Source organism: Xyrauchen texanus, chromosome 13 (assembly GCF_025860055.1).
Source record: "Xyrauchen texanus isolate HMW12.3.18 chromosome 13, RBS_HiC_50CHRs, whole genome shotgun sequence".
Taxonomy (NCBI): domain Eukaryota; kingdom Metazoa; phylum Chordata; class Actinopteri; order Cypriniformes; family Catostomidae; genus Xyrauchen; species Xyrauchen texanus.
In genome coordinates this window covers 42,948,353-42,975,648 of record NC_068288.1, presented here as the reverse complement: position 1 = coordinate 42,975,648, position 27,296 = coordinate 42,948,353, and the positions used below count along the sequence as shown (strand labels likewise).

The 27,296-nt window shown below is 37.8% G+C and overlaps 2 protein-coding genes across 6 annotated transcripts in view; one reads left to right on the top strand and one right to left on the bottom strand.

Moving 5' to 3' along the window:
• Positions 1 to 7,975, bottom strand: part of LOC127654240 (matrilin-4-like) — a 46,301-nt gene extending 38,326 nt beyond the window's left edge. For all 3 annotated transcript variants that reach the window (XM_052141344.1, XM_052141345.1, XM_052141347.1), the window contains exon 1: positions 7,796 to 7,975. The gene's annotated coding sequence lies outside the window, so the exon portion shown is untranslated. The remainder of the gene's footprint in view (positions 1 to 7,795) is intronic.
• On the top strand, positions 4,347 to 25,945 carry LOC127654241 (recombining binding protein suppressor of hairless-like protein). Of its 3 annotated transcripts, XM_052141350.1 has the most exons (13): positions 4,347 to 4,516; positions 7,737 to 7,830; positions 11,761 to 11,877; positions 13,587 to 13,657; positions 13,762 to 13,877; positions 14,231 to 14,402; positions 15,676 to 15,813; positions 16,552 to 16,655; positions 18,673 to 18,813; positions 18,914 to 19,069; positions 19,963 to 20,066; positions 23,140 to 23,189; positions 24,399 to 25,945. In XM_052141350.1, exons 1-13 carry the CDS (start codon positions 4,483 to 4,485, stop codon positions 24,467 to 24,469), a joined length of 1,368 nt encoding a protein of 455 aa, XP_051997310.1. In that variant the 5' UTR covers positions 4,347 to 4,482; the 3' UTR covers positions 24,470 to 25,945. The 3 variants fall into 3 exon arrangements, with proteins under 3 accessions (XP_051997310.1, XP_051997308.1, XP_051997309.1); XM_052141348.1 differs by having other exon boundaries at positions 23,140 to 25,945; XM_052141349.1 differs by lacking the exon at positions 15,676 to 15,813 and having other exon boundaries at positions 23,140 to 25,945.
• The last annotated feature ends 1,351 nt before the right edge of the window (positions 25,946 to 27,296 follow it).

Below are 27,296 nucleotides of genomic sequence, written 5' to 3'. Positions count from 1 at the left end.
TGTGTTTATAATCACGTCTCCCACAGACAGCATTTGAATGTGCTCTATAATGTGGAACAGCCTTTCTGTGGGCCCCCCTCAGTCCGGCCTGGCCACCACTCAAGCCCAGGACAAAATCTCCAGTAGTTCCCGCTTATTGGTGGCCCTGGTAGTAATTACGTTCAAAGTGAGCGTTATTCAGCGTTTGCATTGTCACTATGAAATTAAACTTTTACTCTACTGATGGTTAAGCTTAGGGTTGGGGTTTGGGTTAGGGGTAGAGAAAACAAAATATGCATATCAAAATATATCCCTTGTTGACTGTATAATGTCATTTACAATAAAAACACAACTTTCCTTTAGCGCCACTCTGTGTATATTTCACCAGGGAAAATGGAGCTCACACATGCCCATATGTTCAACAACACTTCCAGCTTCAGCCACTGGGGGCAGTGATTCGAACTTCAGTAAGCACAGACCGATTTAAGGCGCAGAAGTTTCAACCTACTGATGCCAAATTCACACTGAGATCAGTCTGATGCCAAGGGGTATATGCAGTTGAAGCCATAAGAGTAGTCCAGAAGACTCAAGTGATATTTTTCAAGTCTTTGTGTGAGTAATTGAACACACTTCTTCTTGTCACAAGGTTCAATGAATGAGGAAGCGGGAGATGGCGATTCGAACTCTGGTATGTCACTTGTTTCTCTCTCTCTCTCTCTCTCTGGCGTCTCCGGCTCCTCCTTATCTCTCTCTACCGCTGATTGGGGCAACTCAGCACCAGGCGTGCATCCTCACGGCCCAGCCATGCCCTCCTCCTCATCACACTTCTCCTCCGCCATTGCTCTGAAATCTCATTCGCACTTCTGCATACTCAATCTTGCCACATTGCAATTGAACCCATCTTTGATGTCAAACCTGGCACAACACGTTTTCACACAGCATATTTTAATATTCCCAAATAAGATTAAAACTTACAACAGAGGGGAAATGTATTTTGTTTTTGTAAATAACTGCTAAAATATTCCACAGACGAAAGCAAACCATTTTGGTTTGGAACGACATGAGGGTGGTTAAATGTTAGGAGAAATATAATTGTTGCATGAACAAACCATTTTAAAAACTGATGTTGCATTTAAAGGAGAGCAACTAATTAATTTGTATCCCTATACAGAGGAAAGAGAGAGGGTCATTCTCATTTGAAGTGACCTCAGTGACCTGTGGGAGTTTGTGGCTTTGATAAAGACTCTGCACATAACTGTCAGTTTAAGCGGCATCCAGGTAAACAGCAGGTCTCAGTCCCCGGTGTCTAACTAATACAAGGAACCCCTCTGTGCTGTGTGTACATTGAGCTGTGAGTGCGGTGGCCTTTAACTCTGCTTTGATAATTTCAGTGCAGCATGACCACACACACATATGCACACATCATATACAGAAGGCAGACAGCCAATCAATTCGGAAGATTAATTAGTTTTTTCAATGCTTACAACCTTTAACTACACAACACAATGGAGTGTGTGTTGCAGCAGTCATTCAGTATAAATAGGGGGTTTAATTCAATCCATTTGTATTTACTGATCTTCTTCAGATCTGTATTCATATTGTTTCCATTGAACAGTCTTTAAATAGCATTTCCAACACAAATACTTGTCAAGAGTTTTAATACTTTGTGAAACATGATGGCAACTACATTTTTACATTTTCAACACAATGCTAGGGTGTTCTGGATGGTTGCTAGGGCATTGTTAGGTTATTGTTAGAGTGTTCAGGTTGGTTGCTAGGGCATTGTGAGGTGATTGTTAGAGTGTTCTGGTTGGTTGCTAGGGCATTGTTAGGTGATTGTTAGAGCGTTCTGGATGGTTGCTAGGGCATTGTTAGGTGATTGTTAAAGCGTTCTGGATGGTTGCTAGGGCATTGTTAGGTGATTGTTAGAGTGTTCTGGATGGTTGCTAAAGCATTGTTAGGTGATTGTTAGAGTGTTCTGGTTGGTTGCTAGGGCATTGTTAGGTGATTGTTAGAGCATTCTGGATGGTTGCTAGGGCATTGTTAGGTGATTGTTAGAGCGTTCTGGATGGTTGCTAGGGCATTGTTAGGTGATTGTTAGAGCGTTCTGGATGGTTGCTAGGGCATTGTTAGGTGATTGTTAAAGCGTTCTGGATGGTTGCTAGGGCATTGTTAGGTGATTGTTATAGTGTTCTGGATGGTTGCTAAAGCATTGTTAGGTGATTGTTAGAGTGTTCTGGTTGGTTGCTAGGGCATTGTTAGGTGATTGTTAGAGCATTCTGGATGGTTGCTAGGGCATTGTTAGGTGATTGTTAGAGCGTTCTGGATGGTTGCTAGGGCATTGTTAGGTGATTGTTAGAGCATTCTGGATGGTTGCTAGGGCATTGTTAGGTGATTGTTAGAGGGGTCTGGTTGGTTGCTAGGGCATTGTTAGGTGATTGTTAGAGTGTTCTGGTTGGTTGCTAGGGCATTGTTAGGTGATTGTTAGAGCATTCTGGATGGTTGCTAGGGCATTGTTAGGTGATTGTTAGAGCATTCTGGATGGTTGCTAGGGCATTGTTAGGTGATTGTTAGAGCATTCTGGATGGTTGCTAGGGCATTGTTAGGTGATTGTTAGAGGGGTCTGGTTGGTTGCTAGGGCATTGTTAGGTGATTGTTAGAGTGTTCTGGTTGGTTGCTAGGGCATTGTTAGGTGATTGTTAGAGCGTTCTGGTTTGGTTGCTAGGGCATTGTTTAGTGATTGTTAGAGTGTTCTGGATGGTTGCTAGGGCATCGTTAGGTGATTGTTAGAGTGTTTTGGATGGTTGATAGGGCATTGTTAAGTGATTGTTAGAGTGTTCTGGATGGTTGCTAGGGCATTGTTAGGTGATTGTTAGAGAGTGTTCTGGTTGGTTGCTAGGGCATTGTTAAGTGATTGTTAGAGTGTTCTGGATGGTTGATAGGGCATTGTTAGGTGATTGTTAGAGTGTTTTGGATGGTTGATAGGGCATTGTTAAGTGATTGTTAGAGTGTTCTGGATGGTTGCTAGGGCATCGTTAGGTGATTGTTAGAGTGTTTTGTATGGTTGCTAGGGCATTGTTAAGTGATTGTTAGAGTGTTCTGGATGGTTGATAGGGCATTGTTAGGTGATTGTTAGAGTGTTTTGGATGGTTGTTAGGGCATTGTTAAGTGATTGTTAGAGTGTTCTGGATGGTTGCTAGGGCATCGTCAGGTGATTGTTAGAGTGTTTTGGATGGTTGCTAGGGCATTGTTAAGTGATTGTTAGAGTGTTCTGGATGGTTGCTAGGGCATTGTTAAGTGATTGTTAGAGTGTTCTGGTTGGTTGCTAGGGCATTGTTAAGTGTTTGTTAGAGTGTTTGGATGGTTGATAGGGCATTGTTAAGTGATTGTTAGAGTGTTCTGGATGGTTGCTAGGGCATTGTTAAGTGTTTGTTAGAGTGTTTGGATGGTTGATAGGGCATTGTTAAGTGATTGTTAGAGTGTTCTGGATGGTTGCTAGGGCATTGTTAAGTGATTGCTAGAGTGTTCTGGTTGGTTGCTAGGGCATTGTTAAGTGATTGTTAGAGTGTTTGGATGGTTGCTAGGGCATTGTTAAGTGATTGTTAGAGTGTTCTGGATGGTTGCTAGGGCATTGTTAAGTGATTGTTAGAGTGTTCTGGATGGTTGATAGGGCATTGTTAGGTGATTGTTAGAGTGTTCTGGTTGGTTGCAAGGGCATTGCTAACTGATTGTTAGAGTGTTTTGGATGGTCGATAGGGCAATGTTAGGTGATTGTTAGAGTGTTCTGGATGGTTGCTAGGGCATTGTTAGGTGATTGTTAGAGCATTCTGGATGGATGCTTACTGCCCCAAATGTAATTTTTTGCCTGTTTTATGCCAGGCAAAAGCTGAAAGTATGATCATTATAAAAGTAATAGCACAGCCCTCTTCAACAAGCAGCATGATTTGAGATATCATTGATGTCTGTCGCACAAATGGTCTGTGAGAAAACGCTCACCAAAGTTTAAAACTAACGTTATAGGTTTGTTCAAACTGTACGTAGTAATAGTGGTGCTTATAGCAAGTATCACTAATAATGAAGGAAAAATAAATGTATATTGTTATATTGTATACAGAATAAAGTGACAGAGTCTTTACAAGCTTTAAACCTTAATATCATGATCTAATGGAATAATTAAGACTGTGCATTTCTATTTGGACTTGACGTCTATTTCCATGTTGACTTGTATCAGGAACTGTTTGCCACATAGAGGGAGGCATGAGAATTTGGCACCTGGGTACATGTGACTCTCTTTAAAAACAAATATGCATATGGATTTACAAATACTGCTATGAGGCTGATAACAGCTATTGGAACAGGAGATGGAGTGACGCTCACACAACAGGGTCATGTTGCAAGAAGAGACAAGAAAACAAAACCAGGTGGAATGAACTCTAGAGGACTGTATGGTACTCTAAATTAATTTGTAAAGATTTCAAATTGGCTGATGAACATTTGAGAAAAATGCTGGAACAAATGGAAGAAGACAGAAAAACAGGTAAGTGTTGTAGCCTATGTAACAATGGCACATATTCTGTTTTCAGGGGTGAATCTCATGAAATTGGGTCACATTTCACCCCAAAATCAATAGAAAATAGATTTTATATTGAAAATGTAGCCTGCTATAGCATTCGAAGATTATTTGTTTTATTTATTTATTTGCATTGTGACATAATGTTCATGACAATTAAGCACATCCCCCAAATCGAATTACTAATTAAGCAAAAATGATATATTATATACTTGAATTTGTGCTATTTTAGTGCATTAATGTCTTTATATAGTGGAATAGTTTGTTTTTAAAATGTTAAAACATTATTTCTTTTATAAGGAACTAAATTATTTTTTTAATGATTTTTTTATCGACTGACAGCTCTAAATATAATACATTTATTATTCATAAAACATATTATAAATATATACATTTTTACTCTATGACATATTACAGTTTCACAAAAATGTTTTACTGTTACAGTAGAAATTACGGTAATATAGTAGGATGTTTTTAAAATTAAATCAGCATTAATTAAAGGCAGTACAACAAATACTACCATTAAATCTAAAGGAAAGTAAACAAGGTAAGTATTTGCACGAAAGTAATAAGAACAAGATATTTGGGCATTTAAAAAGTTAAAACATTGAAATCAAATTTAAATGGTTAATTTCTTTAATCAAAACATAATTTTTTTTACTTCTTATACTTATTTATTCCTTTTGATTTCATAGTGAAATAATGACCACATCCTATTGGGAAGATTCATCCTCTAAATTTTAGAAATTAGACACATTTAGAAAAAGTGTTTAACAGCGTATACGAGAATGAATGGACATATGAAAGAAAGAGTAAATGAAGACAGAAGGAAAAACTTGACAGGATACCAGTAGTGAGGAATGATAATGACAAATAGCATATGGAAGTGGGAAACAAAGCAGCACACACAGAACAGGGAGAGCAAGGGAGGTAGATGGTGTAAGAAAGACAGCTCCTTTTAGGAACCTAAATCAAGCGAAACAGTAGCCTCCTGTCAGACTCGCCACAATGGATGTGGAGGAAGGGTGAGAGGCAGATAAAGAGAGACAGCACATTTAGCCCAGTGTGCTCTGTATATCTTTGGAAGACTGTTAAAGCTTCCCAGATCTGTCTAGAGGGATCTCCATGGAGTAAAGTATTGCAGTGTAAACATTTCTCTCAGCTTGACTTGGGCCAGAAACAGACCAAAAGAAAAACCCACAGTGAGCGAGTTACGGTGAAGACAAAAGTATAAGAGGAGAAGGGCATAGAGGAAAATGACAAGCATGGTTTCTTTGGCACCGTGGTTTGACTGACAGCTGCAGCGCAGCGTAAGATGAAGTAACAGCAGCTTATTGTTTAAATCGGATTGAAAGCAGATGTGACACTTTGCTACTATTAGCAGTTTCGCTCCAGCCAACCACTGCGCACCTAAAGCATGCAAAAATGGCTGTTTCAAAATCTAGTGAGCGGGTCTAACTAGACAGCATTTTGGAGCGTGCCAATGTGCTGTTTGCGGCAAATTCGCCACGGCGTATTTTCATTTGCAACCTGTGAAGAGCTGCAAACTTCTGGCAAACATTTGCAGCGAATCAGAACACGAGGTTGCATGTGGGAAAAAATGTGTGGCAAATTTGCAGCTAGTTTGCCAGAACTCTAGATTTTTTGAGTGAGGTGATACGCGATGCGACAAAACTACAGACGCACCCATTAAAATCATCGCGTTCGTACCGTCCACCGTAGCGTAGACAGTCTCGTTGTTTATAATGAGAGCGTCGCTCATTTTTCGCTCATGCAGATGGGATGTATAGAGCGCTGGAATACTTAGGGGCTGTTCACAACGCAAGTGTTCTTGCGCAAAAACTAAATAAAATAAAAAAGCTAGACGCCGCGCCGTGAATCGAATAGAACACTGTTTCACAATTCCACTGTCACAAGCAAACCAGTTCCCAAAGTAAGCGATGGCCCACGCATTTTTGCTATACACCCCCTGGGTGCCGCCAGGACTGGCTAGGGGTGCCGCGAAATTTCTGTCAGTTTTATATTTTAATCACACAGTAAATTTAAGTTATGCTATTTTTCACCAAATAATTTTTTTAGATGTTTTTATATCACAATTGTAAAATGATTAATTGCTTCTGTTCCTAAAAATAATAATAATAATAATAATAAAAACTTTAAGGACTGTTGTTCTCTATTTCATTAGCTACTCTGTTTTTTTTAATTTTTTTTTTTTTTTTTATATATAATCCTTGAATAATTCCTTTAAAAACTTAAAGCAGTGTTTAGGAGAAACACTTGACGGCTACATTATTTTAATTTAATTTGTTGCTATTTATATTAATAAACTTTTATATAGTCTAAAGGAGGGTTTAAAATCGCATATTAGTTTTTTAACTTCTTTTTTTGTCAGTGGCTGGGTGCCATGGGGGTATCTATAAAGGTGTGCTGCAGTTTAGAAAAGTATGGGAACCAATGATCTAGCTAATGTTTACATAGGAAAACTATTTAACACAGCGCAGACGGACACAGAAATGCTTACGATGTGAACGGCCCCTTAGAATATGCTACTTGGCACTAGCAAAGAGGGAGCAACATCTATAGTCAGCAATAAAAGAGACGCTAATCTTTAATAGAGGTTTGACATTTTTACATAGACCCAAGAAAGGCCATTCACATGCAGGAGGAAAATAAAATAAAGTGCTTTTAGCCTGTCATGCCACATTAAACGCATTTGGAAACGAAAATGAAAAGACAGGCATTAAGACTGATTTCACTATATTTGAGTGCTGGATCGGATTTGAACATTTAGGCTTTGTTTAAACATAGCTTAAATAGGCTATATATTCTGATGAAAAAGTATGTAAATAACTGCACGAAAATAATGCACAGCAAGCTGTTCTCATGTAAAATATTTTCCCAAAGCTGATGACGTCATCCAAAGTTAAAAAAAAGTAGCAGGGTATAATTTTGAAAGGAAGAGTGAGCGAAGAAAACAAATAGGCAATGCATTGTATTTTACTTGATCACTATCACTAACATTTTTGTCTTGTATAATCATGATAAATCTAACTTTAAAACATTTTGTTATTATATAGGGTCAGTTATCCGTATACTGGAAACTCCAACAATTTCTGCAGTCTTCTTGCATTTCCAACTCAATAAAACGATTCAATATCAAGCAAAATGTTTTCCCTTAATTCTCCAGGGTTGTCCATTGCAGCAGACGCGTCTCACCTGTGCACACCAGACACGCGCTTCACTCACCTCACAGCAGTCACGCGCTCACCGGAATGGGACAGGTACGATATTTCCTACAGAATTTGACAATGGTATCCAGTCCTGATGTATTTGCGCAAAAATCGTGCAAGTCGTTCAATAAAGCTAAAACGTAAGTGAACCAGTTTGTTCAGCTCTTATTCAGGCACGAAGAGCCAAGGCACTGGGACGTTATTAAATCTGTGCACGTTTAAAAATGTAGAGCCCACCTCCGTCCGAGATTGGAAGAACAGGCAGGATTTATTTGGGGGGTTGCTGTGCAGGAGAGAGAACATTAACGCTTTCTTTCGTTGAGCCTACAGAAATTCCTTGCAGTTTTGCATCCATTATATCTTGATGGTCTCCATTAATCTACAGAAGCAACAGAGAATTTAACCGAATATTTATTTTGTGATAACATTTTCATTATAGGCTAAATATTATTATTGTTATTTTAGTCCAAGATATTTAAATATAACACTTAATAATACATTTTTAAATAATGCACATTAACTTTTTTATTCATCGTTAAGTTTTTAAGTCAATATGTATATTTAATTGATATAGATATTTAATTTATATAACTGGCTGGGTTTCCTGAAGCACCAAGAATAACGGTAGTAGCACTTAAGTATATAATCTCTAAGGTGCAAAAAATCCAATCTCTAAAACAGCATCTTAAACACAGTTTAGCAAAGACAATTGGACATTGAATACATTGTATTAATATATTTTGATCATTAGAAAGCCATTGTAAACTATTTCAGAGGATTAAAAAAAAGTGTTGGAAAAAATCGCTATGAAATCAATAATCTGCCCATGCAACGTGATCCAAATTACAAGACATGTAATACAGTATACAATGATATTAGCCTTCTTTGATAAGCATAATTGTAATGGCAATACAAAGAGGATATGCTCTTATTTAACAGATTATTTAAGAAGACATGATTGATGTAATGTGACTATGCAGTTTAAAATTTAGATAAATATGGCTAATAAATAATTAAAAATTGGTAAACTAAGGAGATTAGAGTGAGAGTGTGCAATGAGAGATTCCCGCTCTCTCTTCCTCCTCCTCTTCCTCCTTCCTCCAGTGGACGTTTCAAATCGGCTCACATATAGTCTTTTACAAGACAGTACAAATTGCATGTTTCATAACTGCAGTTTAAAGGCAACAAGTGCCTTGAAATCTAACCAGATGATCTATAGATGATCTAAGTCTATGAGTAATTTAATACTGATCCCTGTCATTTTAATCCTGTTCTGTGTGTATTTGTTCAGTGTCCAGCCCAAAAACTGTAGGCTACCTTAGAGTCGCTTACATTCGCGTACATTCACGTTACATGCATTTATTGCGTCACTTTCAGTAATCTCTATGATTGCGCATCAATACATCCAAACACACTCTCACGGCGAAATTGTCAGGATTAGTATGACATTTCTAAATTTGGCTAATTTGTATAATATCGTGCGACTGCACTCGTTTAAACTTTCACTACAGCCAATGACATTGAGGGACATCATTTCCATCTAATATGCGAAAATTACCTGCTTCTGTCACACACAACAGCTTCCTATCATGTTTATACTCTCTACTGATTGGTCAAGTTTAGATAATGGGTTTGGGTAAGCGTATCATTTTAATAAGTATGTCCTTAACGCCTCCTGCATGAAATTCACGCTCACTATTAGCACATTAGACATCCAGGAATTTGCACATGATGAAGTCATGCAAGACCATACGTAATACGTAACCAACTCGTAAATTTTGTAGGACTTTTCATGAGAAACTCTGTTTTACAAAAGCCATCAATATTTCTATAATTCAATTGTATTTGATATATTTCTGTGCCTCGACAAGGTTACAAACAACTTCCATGTTTGTTAGTATTTCCACATTATTTTCATGTTGAGAAGACAAACTCTGGACATATTTGCCAAAGTGATCAGCAACTTTGGATGGGACAGCTCCTATATGGAAGCACTTAAGTTCAGCTTAATAATGAGCGATCTACCGGCTGGTTTAGGAAACATGCGTTACTCCATCATAAAATAACGAGCAACATTAGTTAAAGGTGCTATATGTAAGATTGACAATAAGCGTTTGAAATGGGTACTGCAGTCCAAATTCAAAATACTGGAGAGTTGTCTGCCCCCGCCCCAGACTCAATGCTCATGCTGGTGCTAGAATGTTGACACGCAAATTAGCCAACTCTGCATCTGTTTTAAAGGATTTCTGGGCTTTTAAGTCTCCATCTTCCAAAAGCATCTCCAATATTTATCCTAATTTTACTACGCCTCGGGTCATGGTGATTTTTAGACGGACGGTAAGGCTTTTTAGGTAATCTCTGATCCAGATCGTTTGCTGGCTTCCGTGGTTGCAGCACGCAGTGTTGTTTGGCTGAAACTTGTTCAAATCTGGCAACCCAGCGGTGTCGAAATACTATTGGTGAGTGGGCAGTGGGCGGGATCACACAGGCCAAAACATAAACAGAAATTCTGGCCCGAAATGGAAACTTAAAAGTAGAATATACTGCTGTAGCATTGCTATCGGAGAAGCCAGTATTTCAACTAAGCATGTTTCCCAATTCTCTAATGACATATTATGGTCATTTTATGATTTAGTACAGTAAAAATATTACAAATAGCACCTTTAAGATGATCGTAAAAGCTTCAATTGCAATGTTGCCGGGAAACCCTGCCAGTGTATATTGTGAGGTGGTGTAACTGGTCACCACTTCTTTTAGATTTTTCAGTTAGCAGTTTGGCAAACGAATTTGTAAAAGTGGATATATTCTATGTATGTAGCCTTTCAATTAAAATGAGGTCACAAGAACTGCAGGCATTAAAATTTTGCAAGAATGAACAATTGTTGTTTTAAATTAAAAAATATGTTTCAGATGGAGTATAGCATGCCACACTGCAGGGCACAGCCTGCTACCCATTAGCTGCATTTTAAATATTTTTAACAGTGCACAATAATTATAATTATACAAATAAAATGATGACTGCTCTTTGACCCCTGCATCCTACTGGGAAACAAACACCACAATAAAACCACAGACAGACAGACTGCAACATTGTAAGTCTGGGAAATTACATACTCTTTTAGCAAATTCCACATTTAAATCCTTGGGGTCCTGATCAAAGGAAGAATTTCCAGTACTTCACTACTTTATGCTTGAATACACAATATGGTACCAAAAATTATAAAAGGGGGTGTTCAACAATTCACAGTGACTCCCTGTTTTTTATCTTTGATTTTAGTACATAATGGATCAAAATTATTAATCAAAACATTCCTTATAAGATTTGATAGAATCAAAAATTTTATAGGGACATTTCCCTCCATGCCACTTGCATCTCTCATAAAAAATACTATTCAATTTAGGATACATTTTCCAAGAGTGAAAATGCTTTGTTCTGCAAATCGAAACAGGTGCTTGCCAAAAAATGCATTAGGTTCTATCTTTTTGATATCTTTTTAGTTATACATAATATACATAAATGGTTGAAAATATCAAGTAAAACGTATTTTTCTAGAAGAGTAATTTACATGTTGAAAGTGAGTTGAAGTTAATGTCACTGTTTTCAATTTCAAACCACCCATGGAAAACATGACTGGTATTTGTTTTAGTGTACACAGTACCCAGCCATTATCACTCATATCCATTACTGAGTCCCACAAGGCTACTTGTAGTGGTATGTTTAATGTCAGCAAATCTAGTAGGACTACATTAAGGGCTGCCAAAAAAGGCTATTGATGCCCCCACTCTCTAACGTTTTATCAGTGTTTAAATTGTGTTGCAACTGAAGGAACTGTTCCATTATAGAATCTTTGAGAAATTCATCAATATTTTATTCAAAGGGGTAAATGGACTTTGGATGCATTCTGATTTGCAAAGTTTTGTCATTTGAAGTATTTAAGTGATGCTTAATTTAAAATAAGCACTTTTGTACATTGTCATTAGGGAGGAGCAAATGTTCTCCCTGTTGCAAAGGGAAACCAGAGATTCAGTGAGGCCTGACCAATCCGTGATTATCTTGCATGCCAAAGTTGCTCAGAAGTCTTATGGCAATGAGAAAAGGTAAGAATGATGTAAACTTATTACTTATGCAGCACTGATACACTTTCCCAAGTCCACTTTTGAATCTACCCTTAATAAGGGCATCCCCAAGACATCACAAACCTCTCTATTCAAATAAGTATTAAACACAGCCTTTCTTTTGGGCATCTGAAAGGGGGATCGAAGTGTCTAATCAAGAGTTTGAGTGAACACTTTAAATAAATCCTGGACTGTACATGCACATACGCACATAGAGCAAATACACTATACTGGAAAATCTAAAACCAGCTTAAGCATTGTAGTTGGTTTCTAGCTGGTCCAAGCTGGTCATTAGCTGGTCCACACTGGATTAGCTCTTTAACCACCTGGACTACCAGCTGGTGGGAACCTTGATAAGATTGTAGACCATTTTGGTCAAGGGTCCTTTTGAAAAACAAGGTTTTTCCAGGTTATACGTACAAAGTACACCTCGGTTTTGACACGAATGCTTAGCATATGCCTAAAGACATGCCTTTTAAAGTGTACTACATTTGACTGTGCGTGCATACACAGGCTGTTTGACGCATGTAAGCTACAAATACTATGAGATACTAAATTATTTCTCTAAATGTCTTAAGTTATTCAGACTCAAGTTTCCCAAATGCCTGTTGATCTCCGGTGATTACATCTTGTGGAAACACTTTACAATATGGGTGCAGTAATTTGCATTAATTCATGCTTAACTAATGCACAGATAATATTGAGTTAATGTATGAATCATGATTAGCTAAGCCTTTCATTAATGATTGCCACATCAGCAACTAATAAAGAGTCTGTCTGATTAATATATTAAGTCATATACGAATTACTATTAATTAAATGTGTAATCGTGGATTAATTCCCCAAAAATGTATTATATGATCTAATAGTGTTAATTAATGTGTTAATTACCACAATGAGCTGAAGCCATGTATTTGAACTTCCACCCAATACGGGTACACTAATATGCATTAATAAATGCTTAATTACTGCATTGTTACGGAAATTCACGTGTTGATTACAACAATTAAAAAAAGAGATGTACAAAATATCACATAGATGTATTTACTGTATATGTAATATTGTGTATATCTCTTTTTATCTCTGCATCCCTCTGTAGTTGTTTTTTCTTTAGTGAGGCAATGATTTTGGAAACCGATGTTAAATAAACAGCTTTTATAAAGTCCAATGATGGTCATTAATGATAAATGAGTTCTCAAGTTATTACATTTTAGGCAGTACTTTGGCTGTATCATGAATTATTAACTAATGGTTTGCAAAAATATCATTATGTAATGACTTACTTGTTGAGGCAAATGACTATTAACTCATCATTAAGTAATTGTTGTAATTAACACATGAATTTTCAGTAATAATGCCGTAATTAGGCATGTATTAATGCATATTAGTGTAAACGTATTGGGTGGAAGTTCAAATACATGGCTTTGGCTCATTGTGGTAATTAACACATTAATTAACACTATTAGATCATATAATAAGTTGTAAGGGAATTAATACGTGATGACATATTTAATTAATAGCAATTCATATATGACTTAATGTATTAATCCTTACATGGAAAACTTCCATGTTCCAAAACACAGCTTCCACTTTATGCTAGTTTTAGCTGGATTTTCCATCAGGACGATCTGGTATAGAGTTGCATTCTCACTTATCAGATAATTTTACAGGCAGAATCTGTTTTTCTGAAGGTTTTTCTGTCCACCTCCTTGTGTGTATCTCAGTGGGCATGGGTGGAAACTCAGACAGGAGCAACTTAAAGGTCAGTGACCCGTGAGAGACTTTTATCATTCTTAACAAAGAGAGTAAACATAAGAAGAGGTTGTAAGGGATCTGCAAAGGACTTTTCCATTTTTATTGATCCAGCATCAGGTGTTGGTGAGTTCAATTGTCATCTCATTGGGTACATGAGTCTGGACAGCTCCACTGATCCGCAGACAGACAGCTTCAAGCTGAGCTTTGAGGAGCAGACAGACAAGAGGGTGAGATATTGCCAAAGTACAGCGATCAAAAAGAAGAGGGCCTGTCAGGTTTATGAGTGAACATGACTGCTGTGTATACAGATAGACCTGGAGATGGACTGGTATGTTTATTCTACCTGGATAACAACCAGGTTTACACAAGGATGACAGTTGGGTGAACATAGAGAATATTTAGAGACATATAGACTTGATCTGTTAGTTGTTTTATCCTTCCACCCCATAGAAAAGATCTCTTTAATACCTCAATTGTTTCCATGTGAGATTAAATGTCAAATGCCTACAATTATATGTCAACAAATGAATCATTTGTTTCTAATTTTATTTCTATGAAGGAATATGTTTCTTTCTTTCAGATGTTTGCTTGTGCCAAGACCTTGTACATCTCAGATACAGACAAAAGAAAGCATTTTCGGCTGCTGCTCCACCTTCACAATGGAAGGCAAGAAATTGGCACGTTTCAAGGCAGACTCATTAAAGTCATCTCTAAACCATCACAGAAGAGGCAGTCCATGAAAAATGCTGACCGTGAGTCTGTGTGTAATTTTCAATGTCTCCTCCTATTCATAAGGGCCATGGACACAATTAAGGCTAGATATCATAATTAATTTCACACAAATGGAAACGGAGCTGTGAGGGATAGAGACATATAGTGCATTCGATATGTCATACTGTCTTAAAGACCTACTGTAATTAAATCAAGTTTTTTACGCATATAAAAGGAGCGTGTCACAAAAATATGCCTGACATTCAATTAGGATGCAGTTAATACACACAAAGAACATATTTCTATTCTTGTATTCATTGCATACAGTCCATTTACACTACCAAATTCTTATGAATGTGCTGTCTTTGTTTATCGGTGGTGCTTGACAGGAATTGGACTATATAATTGGATGCAGACAGTGCAATAACCGGAGAAGAACCTCAGAATTAAATTGCACTTGACCCAGCCCAATAGCACTTTGCGCAGACAATTTCGCCAAACCCAACTGCACCTTGACTTAGTGCAAGCTTGCACAAAAATACCAAAAATTCATTGCAATGCCCACTGACTTAAAGCATAGTGCTGCACTTAGCACTAGCGCTATTAAAATGAGGCCCTACATCTTTTACCTTTGAGGTAAGCTAATTTATAAAGTTTACTTATTCTTTTGATTAGCTACTTAAAAATGTGACAAGCCCAAATTTCCATTTTCTCATTTCAAATGTTCTTTTGGCTAAATGATTAACACCAAGGTACACAACTTTGCATCAAATGATATATGCTGTCTACCCTAAATAAAGACTCTTACATAAAAAGGATGGCCAGTATAGAAGCTGAGCCCTTGCAAGTTTGTGTTGGCATGTTTGCGTGTCTTTGTGTAAGAAATGTGGGGTCAAGAACCTGAATGGTGTCACCCAGCAGCCATTGCCACAGGAGTCAGACATTTGACCTCTAACCTTTTGATCTTAAAGCACATACTGAGAGGGCATCTTCTATTGGCATTGACCGTTGGATCCACACAGAGATTCTAAAGAGGAAGAAAGAGACGCTGTACCTATTTGACCTCTAAGAGCCACAGTCAAGTGACGTCGAATTCCTCACTAGCTTGAGGAAGCAAGAGACAATGAGACAAAGTTCTAGAAAAAGAAGAGACTTGTTTTAGTCACAATATATCAGATACATAGATACATGTACTGATGTCAGAGCATGCTTCATTTATTAAGGTGTTTCTTTTGGTGGCCACTGGTTTGCTGCAATAATGTTTTTGTAAATATTCTGTTGCTCCTTTGGTAATGTTTTGTATTTTTTTTGCAGTGTGTATTTTCTCAGGCTCAAAAGTGTCATTGTTTAACCGCTTACGATCGCAGACGGTCAGTACGTGTTTCCTGGCGGTGGAAGACGGGACATTTGTTGCCAGCGCAAGAAAATGGACAGTTTTCACTATTACTTTAGGTTTGAAATATAATTTATTTTTGTTTTTCTGTCTCTCTCGCTTTTTCTCAATGTCTTTATCATACACTCACTCCCTCATTCAAATAACTCAACAAAAAAATTATCTGAAGTGTTAAAAGACAAACAGACAGACAAACTGTTAGATACAAATGGACATAAAGGCAGACAGATTCTGTAGATAGACAGACACATATATAGACAGACAGACAGACAGATGGACCAATAGATACAGACAGACACATATATAGACAGACAGACAGATAAACAGACAGCTACAAAGATAGACAGACAGACACACAGACAGATAGACCAATAGATACAGACAGACAGAAAGGTAGAGAGATACAGATGAACAGAAAGACAGACAGACAGACAGACAGACAAACAGACAGATAGACAGACAGATACATAGATAGACAGACAGATAGACCAATAGATACAGACAGACAGACAGAATGTTAGAGATGAACAGACAGACAAACATATAGATAGACAAACAGATAGATACACAGATACCGACAGACAGATACTGACAGAAAGACAGACAGAAAAACAGACAGATACAGACAGACAGACAGACCGGCCGACAGACCGACCGACCTATCACTTAAACCATCAGGAAATTTAGTTTGAAGGTGTTTAGTGGGAAGGGTGAGAGGGGTATTCATGGAGTAAAAAGGCTATTTTTCTCAACGTCCACAACGCTGATTCCTAATATTCGCTCTGCTGTCTTTGTAGTGGAGGAGACACAGGCCGATCGCAGTGTGTGTGACAGCTACCTTTGTTATGGCTGTGTGGTTCAGCTGGTATGCACTGATACTGGAGTTGCGTTGCCACCAATGGTATGCAGACACACCAATTCTAATATTTCTATTACAGTTTACAATATGTTTATAAAGTACTTTTCAAAAGAGAAAAACATTCTGTAGACTTACATTGAAGGAGTGACACGAGCCGTATCTAGGGACCAGAATATCTGAGATTTGGAGGTGCCCTTTTGACTTGGGTCAAACCCTTAGAGACACAGGTTCTGGTCCCATGGGAACCAGGAAGTAATCGCATTCACAAACAATGCTGAGCGCAATTAAGAGGTTGTATTTTCGCACTAAGATTAGATTTTTATTCCACTGACAGTTTAGGATTGGGGTTTGGTTTAGGGGACAGAGTTAATAAAATATGCATTCCTGTTACATAATTTACAACTAGAAAACAACTTGGTTTGGTGCTACTCTGTGTACATTTCACCCAGACAATCGAGCTCAGATGTGCCCACATGTACTTCCAACACTTCCAGCTTCGTCCACCGGGGGCAGTGTTTAGATTTTTGGTAAGCACAGACAGATTTCAGCAGCAAAACTTTCGACCTACTGTTGGTGAATTCACATGTGATCAGTGAATTCATTTTCATTAGAATATATACAAATATTGTTGTCTTAACACATTAAACTGGGACAGGAGAAAGTAAGAAAGAATTTAACATATTTAACTACAAAGTTTGCATTATGAAATTGCAAATGCAGAAACCCATTGTTTGTTTGTTTTAAATGGGATACTATGAGCAGTGTGATTCTGTGTTGGTGTATATTATTGAACACACATGCTGGTAACAGTGTAGTAACACTGTATGTGTTCCAAATTTACACAATATGCAACTGGAAAATACTAGGTGCTCCATTGCATTTTAACAATGTAAAACTTGTTTTTAATCTAAAGCCTTTTCAGTGACAAATTCCCATTCTAGTGGTGTTTTTTGAAGCCAATCTGCTACCAACCTGTGTCACAATTTGTTAAAAAGCATTTTATTAAAATGCCAAGGTTTATGTTTAAATACCAGATGTTGCGGACTAGCAAACATACACTTACAGAACTGGCCTACACAGTGTTGTTTGAAATAGCTGACTGGTTTATTTTGGTTTGGTATTTTCCTTTTAAAACCATAATGTACAAGGATTTTTAAAAGTTCTGCTGCTGTCTCGGAGGAGGGCGAAACAGTCAGCCGTAGTGTGCTTAAGCTACGGGGGCTGTGAAGGGGGCAGTCTTATGAAACCAGGTGCAGTGGTGCATGATGGAAGAGCTATGAATCATTTGTTTTCTTTTATTATGGCTATTTTCAGCATGTCTACTCATATCAGATTGCTCAAACTAAGAGAACAAACCAGGGGAGCATTTTCTTCAGTCCTAGTTAATACATCAGATCTGAAAATCAAACAGCACAAGTACAAGTTGTTTTTCCAGAAGTAAATCATATTCTGTTTCTGGATAGACTTACAAGGAGCTCCGAGAATTTTGAGCAATGTTACATGCTTCTAAACAAGTCATAAGTCAGTTTGATTTCACATTTTTAAATTAAATCCTGATGATGAACTACAAAGTCTCCAGTGGTTAAATATATAGGCTACTGTGGCTTCAGAAGCGATATAAAATATAAAATGATGTAAATTTAAGACCTTTTTTACTCTAAATCTCCACTTTCACTTTCAGATTTCAAAGTAAAACTAAACAGGCACAACATGTGACTTTCAGATGTAAAAGTGAAAGTGGAGATTGAGAATAACATTTTAAAAGTTTTTAAAGGGTTCACTGTCATTTCCTGCATATTGCGGCACCGTTTTGTGGTCCGTTCTGCATAACGCGGCGGCTCATTTTAGCTTGCCCGTTTCACGGCTGACCAACCGGTCCACTCGGTTCTCCAGATGGCCAGTCCGCCCCTGATCGGCCCCAAAGCGCGTCGGCCCACTGGGAAAATGCCCGGTATGCCAGATTACCAGTCCAGCCCTGACTCTAGGGATGCCAGATGTAAAAAAATAAAGGGTCGGCTCTCTGAAAAGTTGTACCTTATGATGTTTTCTCTCCTCGTAGGTCATACGTAAAGTGAATAAGCAGCATGTGTGTCTAGATGTGGATGAGCCTGTGTCTCAACTTCATAAATGTGCATTCCAGCTCAAAGACAGCAACCACATGTACCTCTGCCTCTCCAATGACAAAATCATACAGTACCAGGTTAAAAAATGCACACCCAAATCAGGATATCCATAGATAGAAATTAAGGTGCAAAGCTACTGAGCAAATAAAGACTCAGTATCTCTTTGTCTCTGTCTAGGCATCTCCATGCCCTAAAGAAGGTAATAAAGTGTTATTGAATGATGGATCATGTTGGACGATCATAGGAACAGAGGTGGTGGAGTACACCTTCAGTGAGAGCCTCACCTGTCATCCCACCATCATCAGCCCTGTACCTGTCATCAATGGGTTAGAGGTCAGAATCCAGAAGCCAGTGAACATAATGAGACTATTCAAGGCAACAGTTTCTGATTGAAAAAGCTGCCAGCTGCCTGGATGGAGTGGTGGTGGCATAGTGGACTAAAGCACAGAACTGTTAATCAGAAGGTTGCTGGTTCAACCCCCACAGCCACCACCATTGTGTCCTTGAGCAAGGCACTTAACTCCAGGTTGCTCCGGGGGGATTGTCCCTGTAATAAGTGCACTGTAAGTCGCTTTGGATAAAAGCGTCTGCCAAATGCATAAATGTAAATTATAGCCTCAAGTTCCTTATTGTGCTGGAACAAGGGTTAGGATCCACTGAGTTTTAGTGGTTTGAACAATTCAACGTTTTCAATAAATTCTGGTTATATTTTCATAGACTTACGTAGTAGTATCTACAATGAAACTGTCTTATTAGTGCATTAGGATTACGTTTATGAGTTATATGTTTTTATGTAATACAAGTTACAATTGGGACTGGCGACCTGTCCAGGGTGTCCCCCGCCTTTCGCCCAATGTTATCTGGGATAGGCTCCAGCCCCCCGCGACCCTGTACACAGGATAAGCGGTTGACGATGGATGGATGGATGGAAGTTACAATTGTTACAAGTTAACAATTCTTAAGGGACGTTCACACATACAACGACTTAAAGCAACAAAGCATCCAGAAGTCATTCATTTTAATTGACCCTTTTAAAAACAGCAGCATTGCCAGAATATGTTCTAACCAGCAGAAACCAGTACGAATACCTATTACAAATCAACATCACAGAGACTCACCGACCTAATTGTTGTAGGTGTGAACACCCCATTTTATATTTATTTGTTTGTATTTTAGTAGCTAAAAAAGCACTGAGTGTTCATTTTGGACTTATGACTTTGTTTTAGTTGAACGGCGGGGGACATGTGGCCACGTTGGAGCTTCATGGAGAGAATTTTAGCCCTCATTTGAAGGTCTGGTTTGGGAACATGGAAGCCGAGACCATGTTCAGGTTAGCATGAAAGCATAAATAACATCTTCATGTACTTCTATTTTGAATTTAAACTCTGGCTTCCCGAGCTACAAGCTATGTATCATTTAAAGTAGCAAGACTAGCACCTACTAAAACCTTCATTAAGCTAATAAAGGGGATAGTTCAGACAAAAATGAAAATTCTCTCATCATGTATTCACCCTCATGCCATCCCACATGTGTATGACTTTCTTTCTTCTGCAAAACACAAACTCAGATTTTTAGAAGAATATTTCAGCTCTGCTGGTCCACACAATGCAAGTGAATGGTGGCCAGAACTTTAAAGGTCCAAAAAGCACATAAATGCAGCATAAAAGTAATCCATAAGACTAGAGTGCTATAATCCATATTTTCAGAAGTAATATGATAGGTGTGGGTGAGAAACAGATCGATAGTTAAGTCTTTTTTTTGCTAGAAATTCTTCTTGATATGCATTAAGACTGTGAATCACCAAAAACAAAAGAAGAAGAATGTGAAAATTAAAGTGTACACAACTTAAATATTGATCTGTTTTTCACCCAAACCTATAATTTCTTATGGTCTTATGGATTACTTTTATGATGATTTATGTGCTTTTTGGAGCCTAAAAATGTTGGCACCCATTCGTTTACATTGTATGGATCAAAACAGCAGAGAAATTCTTCTAAAAGTCATACACATCTGGGATTGCATGAGGGTGAGTAAATGTTGAGAAAATGTTCACTTTTGGGTGAACTATCCCTTTAAGACGGAAATATCTTTTTAAATGTAGGCCTATAACGGTCAGATTATATCATTTATATATTTGTTTTTTAAATCTGAGCAGTATGAGTATCTCAACTGGGTAACAATATCAAACTTGAACACCTTTGCACTAAAAATGAATAAAAACCAAAAAAAAAAATCACCCTAATTTCTATAACTGAATTGAAAGTGTAGTGTTAAACAGCAATATGTCAACATGATATATATAATATAAGTCAACATGAAATTGCATTTGCAATACATTTTACTTCAGTAACATATTTTAAAGTGAAATGCATGCAACGATAAAACATTTAAAAGAAAAGCTGGGCTTGACTTTATCCAACGGGTATTGATTGGATCTTGAAAAGAGGGAATTCCATGTTAAAAACTTTGTTTTAACTTAATTTGTTTCCCCAATTTGCTCCTCTCTGAGAACTTGTTAAACGTGTTTAGCTGTGAGGTGTATACACTCGCTCTTCTTCTCGTGTTAGCTCAATGCTATTAAGCTGACTTAAGAGTTAGAATACGACAAGCTTTGTAAACTAATAGTGCTCCTTTGAGCATCCAGCGCATCTCATCCTATCTTAATTAAAAGCTAAATAAATAACATTTCAGATAACTGAACAACTAAAGGTCCAAGCAAATAGTACAAGAATGCTTGTAAAAATCATATTTCGTCTTTTGGCTGTTAATACAGTCAAGTGAGAAATTGTGCCATTTTAAAAGCAAATTTAACCCTCCTGTTGTCTTAAGAAAATACACCCTTGTTTTATCCATTGGGTCATTTTTGACCGGTCTTGAAAACCTTCAAAATGCATAAATTCTTGATTTGTGTAGAATGGCACTAAAGAAACCCTTAATGAAAATCTGTTTAATTGTGGTCTCAAAGTGTATAATAATGAGGGGAATATACAGTATATATTGAAATATATTTATGGAGTAACATACTTTTTAAAGTATTTAAAAAAATTGCCCAATTGCACTCTTTCATGTATAAACATAAACATATGAACATATAACTTACTTACTAACTTTCTACCATGGGGAAGGGCTGTTGCTGAGCACAGTTCAAAGAAGACTACTGAAAGCTCCCTTAAACATTGTAGAACGCTACAACATTACAGTTAAGTGGCCTTTATGCGAATACATTTTAGCACAGAATGCCACGAATGACCAGTCAGAATCAAGTATTCCAGAGAGCCCTGTAATAATTGTTATTAGTCTCTATGTGACTGCATTTCCAGTGCAAGACAAATAACCAAGTTCTTACTCATCCTGAACTAAACATGTGCATGATTTCCTGTGCAGTAATTTTAGTTTGTTGTGAGCACCTTGCCAAGGCTCCTGGGATGCCATGGTGTAGCATTCCTCTCTAGGCATGCTGGATTGGAATGATTGTCTCTCTCAAGTCCTTGAAGGGAGTTTCTTAAGGCTGTAGTAAAGCAATAGTTATCAATAAGGTCAGTGGGAGATCTGCAACAGAGATGATCTTTTCTCCCCAATTTGGAATGCCCAATTCCCAATGCGCTATAAGTCCTCGTGCAGGTGTAGTGACTCAAATCGGGGTGTCGGAGGACAAATCTCAGTTGCCTCCGCATCTGAGACAATCAATCCTTGCATCTTATCACGTGGCTGGGTTAGCGCATTACAGTGGAGACGTAAAGCGTGTGTGGAGGCTTCAAGTTAATCTCCGCGGCATCCACGAACAACTCACCATGTGCTCCACCGAGAGCTAGAACCACATTATAGTGACCACAAGAAGTTACCCCATGTGACTCTACCCTCCCTAGCAACCGGGTCAGTTTGGTTGCTTAGGAGACCTGGCTGACTACCACCCCTGGAGTCGCTAGTTTGAATCCAGGGTGTACTGAGTGACTCCAGCCAGGTCTCCTAAGCAACCAAGTTGGCCCGGTTGCTAGGGAGGGTAGAGTCACATGAGGGAACCTCCTTGTGGTCGTGATTAGTGGTCCTCGCTCTCAATGGGGCATGTGGTAAAATGTGGAGTCTCCACATGCTACTTTGAGCTACACATACATCACTGTATATCATGTTTCTTGCAAATGTCCTGTAAACAGAAGCCCAAAATAGGCTACATGAGTGATTCTGAAATTAGGTGCACTTTGAGTGTTGGGAATGTTGAAAACTTCTTCAAATTAATGAATTAAAAAAATTGGGAAAATATGCAAAGAATAACTTGCCTGATTTTAACACTTGTTAAAATCTGTGTGAAGTCTGAACAATCCCATAATATTTCCAATAGGCTTGAAGTGTACAAATATTGCAAAACTTTCTGTCAAGATCTTTGTTAAAATCTTTGTTCTTGTCAGGTCGCCCAGGTCTCTACTGTGCATCGTCCCTGATGTGTCTGTATTGAATGGTGAGTGGAGATGGATGAGAAGCCCAATCACAGTGCCCCTATCTCTGATCCGATTGGACGGCCTGATCTTCAGAAGCTCTTTCTCATTCACTTACACACCAGAACACAGCGCCCCCTCTCAACCAAACCGTACTGCAGAAAGGGCCGCGGACTCTGACTCACTTATAGACACCATACACGAAGAGTTCACAAGGACAAACTTTCATCTATTTATTCAGAGCTGAGGTTGAGCACACACACCTTACACTAGAAGTTCATCATGGCAAATACTCATGTCAGATTATGTCCAGTTCTAGTTCAAAGCAAAACTCACACAGCATGTGGGAGTCACACAACAGTGACGAAGCGTTTGATGAATAGAAATGCGCAAGATGCATTTTGAGAGTGTGTAAAGAGCCTGTTCCAGCCTGGTCTCATTGAATCACATTCCTATATCTACATTTTTAAAGTGGTTCATTACACTTATCGCCGCTGGTGAAATGAACACTAGAGGTGCTAAAACAACCATGACTCTTATCCAGTTTCACAAAAATCTTGAGTAAATGGCAGATTATCAATTCATAAACACTTGCAATGCAATCTCTTGACATCTAAGTATTTTTACTATAGCTCATTAGTTATAATGTGATGCATTTTAAAGTTTGCATTACATAACCAAAGACATTTATAAGCATGTTTAAGTGCAATCAAAATTGCTGGTTAGCTCAACTGATAGAGTGTTGCACAAATTGCAATATAAAAGTCCTGAAGAGCATGCAAGTCACCAAAAGTGCCATAGAACCAACTTTAAATTATGTGGATGCTTCAGCATTTGCATTTTTCATCTCAGGTTTGTGTTTTAGGACTCTGTTGGTTAGGTTTATGCTTAAGGTTCAGAGTAGCGAGGTTGGTTTTGATGATTTAAAACTCAATAGAGCATTAACCTTCAAAATCTCATCTGTTTTGGAGTTAATCTAACTCGCTTTTAGTGCCCCCAGAGACTAATTGTCAAAGACAGTCACTTATTTTAAAATGAATGGGAGAAATTTGAACACCCAACGGTCAACAGATGTAGAAAAGGATGACCCGCCTTAAAGGTAAAAGAGCCAATCACCATTTGGATTCAGACAGTCACCTCGAGACGTACAATTTATGATACCAGTGTTTTCAGATTTTATTGCTGATTTTAAATGTGTTTTTTGACCAGAATCTTGTCTTTTCCCATTCAAGTGCATAGGAACTGCCCAGTCTGCCTGACAGCATTTCAAAGATGGCTGCCAAGTGGACTGACTTGCCTTTAAATTGACTTTGGCGACACACAGTGGACATTCCAGCTCGATCTGCTGCTGTGACACACGAAAAAAACCACGTAATGTTATTTTGCAAAAATGTTGCCACAGTCACAACATTTTTAATGAGGAATACAGCGAATTGGATTTCTGAAAGCACAATTGGATCGGCCCCTTTAAAATTCTCATTGGTCAATGGATGATAATGTCAAAGTGCTTTGCAGCAGAAGTCTAAACTTTTGGTCGCAGAATGGACACTTTCAAAACCCTTGCATTTTTCCTCTACGCATTCAAAATAATTCTGAACACCTTAGCAACTGCATAGCAAAACCTTAGCAACCACCCTCAACACTAGCATCATAGCAACGCACTTTGGATAGGCACCACTCATCTAGATTTTCTTTACATAACAAACATTTTTATTAGAATAGATATGATATGATTCACATAGACCCTCTATTTATCTAATCTTATTTACATTTCATACCATGCAAAGGGTTATTTTCATAGTATAAATCATATAAATATAATAATATAAAATATTGCCAATCAGGGGCGGAGCCAGGAGTTTTTCAAAAGCATGGCCAGGCAGGGGCAAGCGATCAGTCTGCGGTGGCACAGAAATGTTCGGGCAGCATTTTTATATCGTCGGACTGTGGGGGCGGGAGTGGATACAATGACACCCGGGACAGAGAGGTTTGGCAAACTTGGTGTTTGAGCAATTTTGAACTATCCACTCATTTGTGAAGGGGTTGCTCCCAATACATTTGTATTTTAATGAGATTTTCAGTATGGTTGATGTAATTAATTGATGACAGTATGTCCTCTATCTCAACTTACATTAGAGAAACTGCAATAACCGTTACATAACTACACATACACAAAGCATCTATTAGACAGCCAAGATACCCCATCCAAAATTATTTTCAAAGGTCGAAATCTTAGAACATACCCCATATATTGTTGAAAAGCGTGAAACTGTGTGTAGACACAATTTTTGTGGGGTCTTAGAACTCTTTGGCTCTATTCCTTCTCTAATTACTAAAGCAAACATGCGTGAGAGGGATTGGACTGGCATAATGCATCAACTAATCTTTATCATGTGTCCACCATCACCAACGGGCCCCTGGAATTCATTTTCACATCAATCCATTCCACTAGAACACAAGAGATATGAAAGAAGCTATTCTGCTATCTGTTTTCATTTTCACACCTTCTCTTATGTAACTGGAAGGAGTCTTTTATACCATAAAAAGGACATTTCTTTCAGTACCGACGTCCTGCTTGAAATGAAACTCTCGGAATGGCTCATGTTTATACATGTAAATAAACACTTTCTATTCATTGTATGAGGTTTGCAAACATGTTACCAAAATGTGGGACATATCAAAGTACAGTTTAAACCCTTGATTTGTGTGATTGATCGTATTTTCTAAATAGACATTAATGAAAAAATGTAACCTAAAATAAAGCTATAACTCAGTAAAGACTTTGGGATCAAATATTGGTTTGTAGTGATTGCTAAACGTATATTTCCCATAAATTAAAGAAAGCTATTTCTGTGATAATTGTTTATGCCATAACTTGGATTACAGGGTTGAATGGTTAAGGTTTGCCGAACTTCAACACTACAATTTGAGAGATTGAATAATTTATTACTGATGTAGAAAGGGTCCTAAAATACATTTCTTGCACAGGTTTGCACATAATACACACAAAACAAAAAAACGCTGGGAAACGGATAACTACTATGATTTTGAACATAAACATTTTTTAAAAATTAAAAAATGAATTATCAAATTGTTTATGTTGAATTAAAATTCAAATTTAAATGAATATCAATTTTAAGGATTATATCAAAATTATGACGTATGCTTTTAATTTTTAGATACATTCCAGAATGAACCGTTTTAATGGTGATTTGACTTTTCTTGCTAGGTTACTCTTGTAAGATATTAGTTTAACATATCTAATAGTTCTCTCAAAAAACACATAAAACTTGTACCTCTAATGCTTTAAAAAACATTTTTTTAATAGGATACCAAAGTTCCCTATCATAGAAAGTGGGAAATATTTGGGCATGTGTAGGTGGTGCATTAATAGTCTCTTTGGCCTCTTTGGGAGCTCCTCCCTCTGAACATAATGGAACCTTTATCCCCTTATTTTGGCTTGTCTTTTGTCTAATATATCACCACTCTCACATCATTCCAATGATATATTCCTTTTGCTCCAATAAGTGAAAGGATCTCGCCCGGGATTGACAGCTCGTTTACAGCTCAGAGAAGGCCCCTTTAAGGGCCGAGGGGCCTGGAAGAATTCTGGGCAGGAATCTTTTGACACAGAATGAGAGAAGTATGAAAAATGTGTTCTCAAGGGCCAAATGTGTGTCAATGTGGACCACAGTAGTGTGTGGACAGACTTTAGAGTAATGATGTCAAACTTGTCTCTTATTTGCGCATATCAAATCCTTTGCTGCTGTAAGAAATGGATTATCCTTATTTTTGGAAAGATTTGTCATGTTTGTCAAATAAATCCCTACATTTCTTGTTTCTGAACACACACAAATCACATATCATGAAACGGATCATTCTGACTCTAAATTCTGGTTGGATGAGCCATGTTCGAAGCCATTGTAATATCCTATATAGTACTAGGGCTCCAAACTGTGATTAATATGGTCGCAAATACAACAAAAATATAATTGCCTGTGTCTGTGTGCCTCTTTTCACTCTTTATGTTTAGATAAGGTTGCTGAACACAACAACAAACACAGCATGGCCCGTGACCTCCGATTCAAAAACAAATGACTCTTCTGAACTGGGTTTTTTGTCACCCCTGA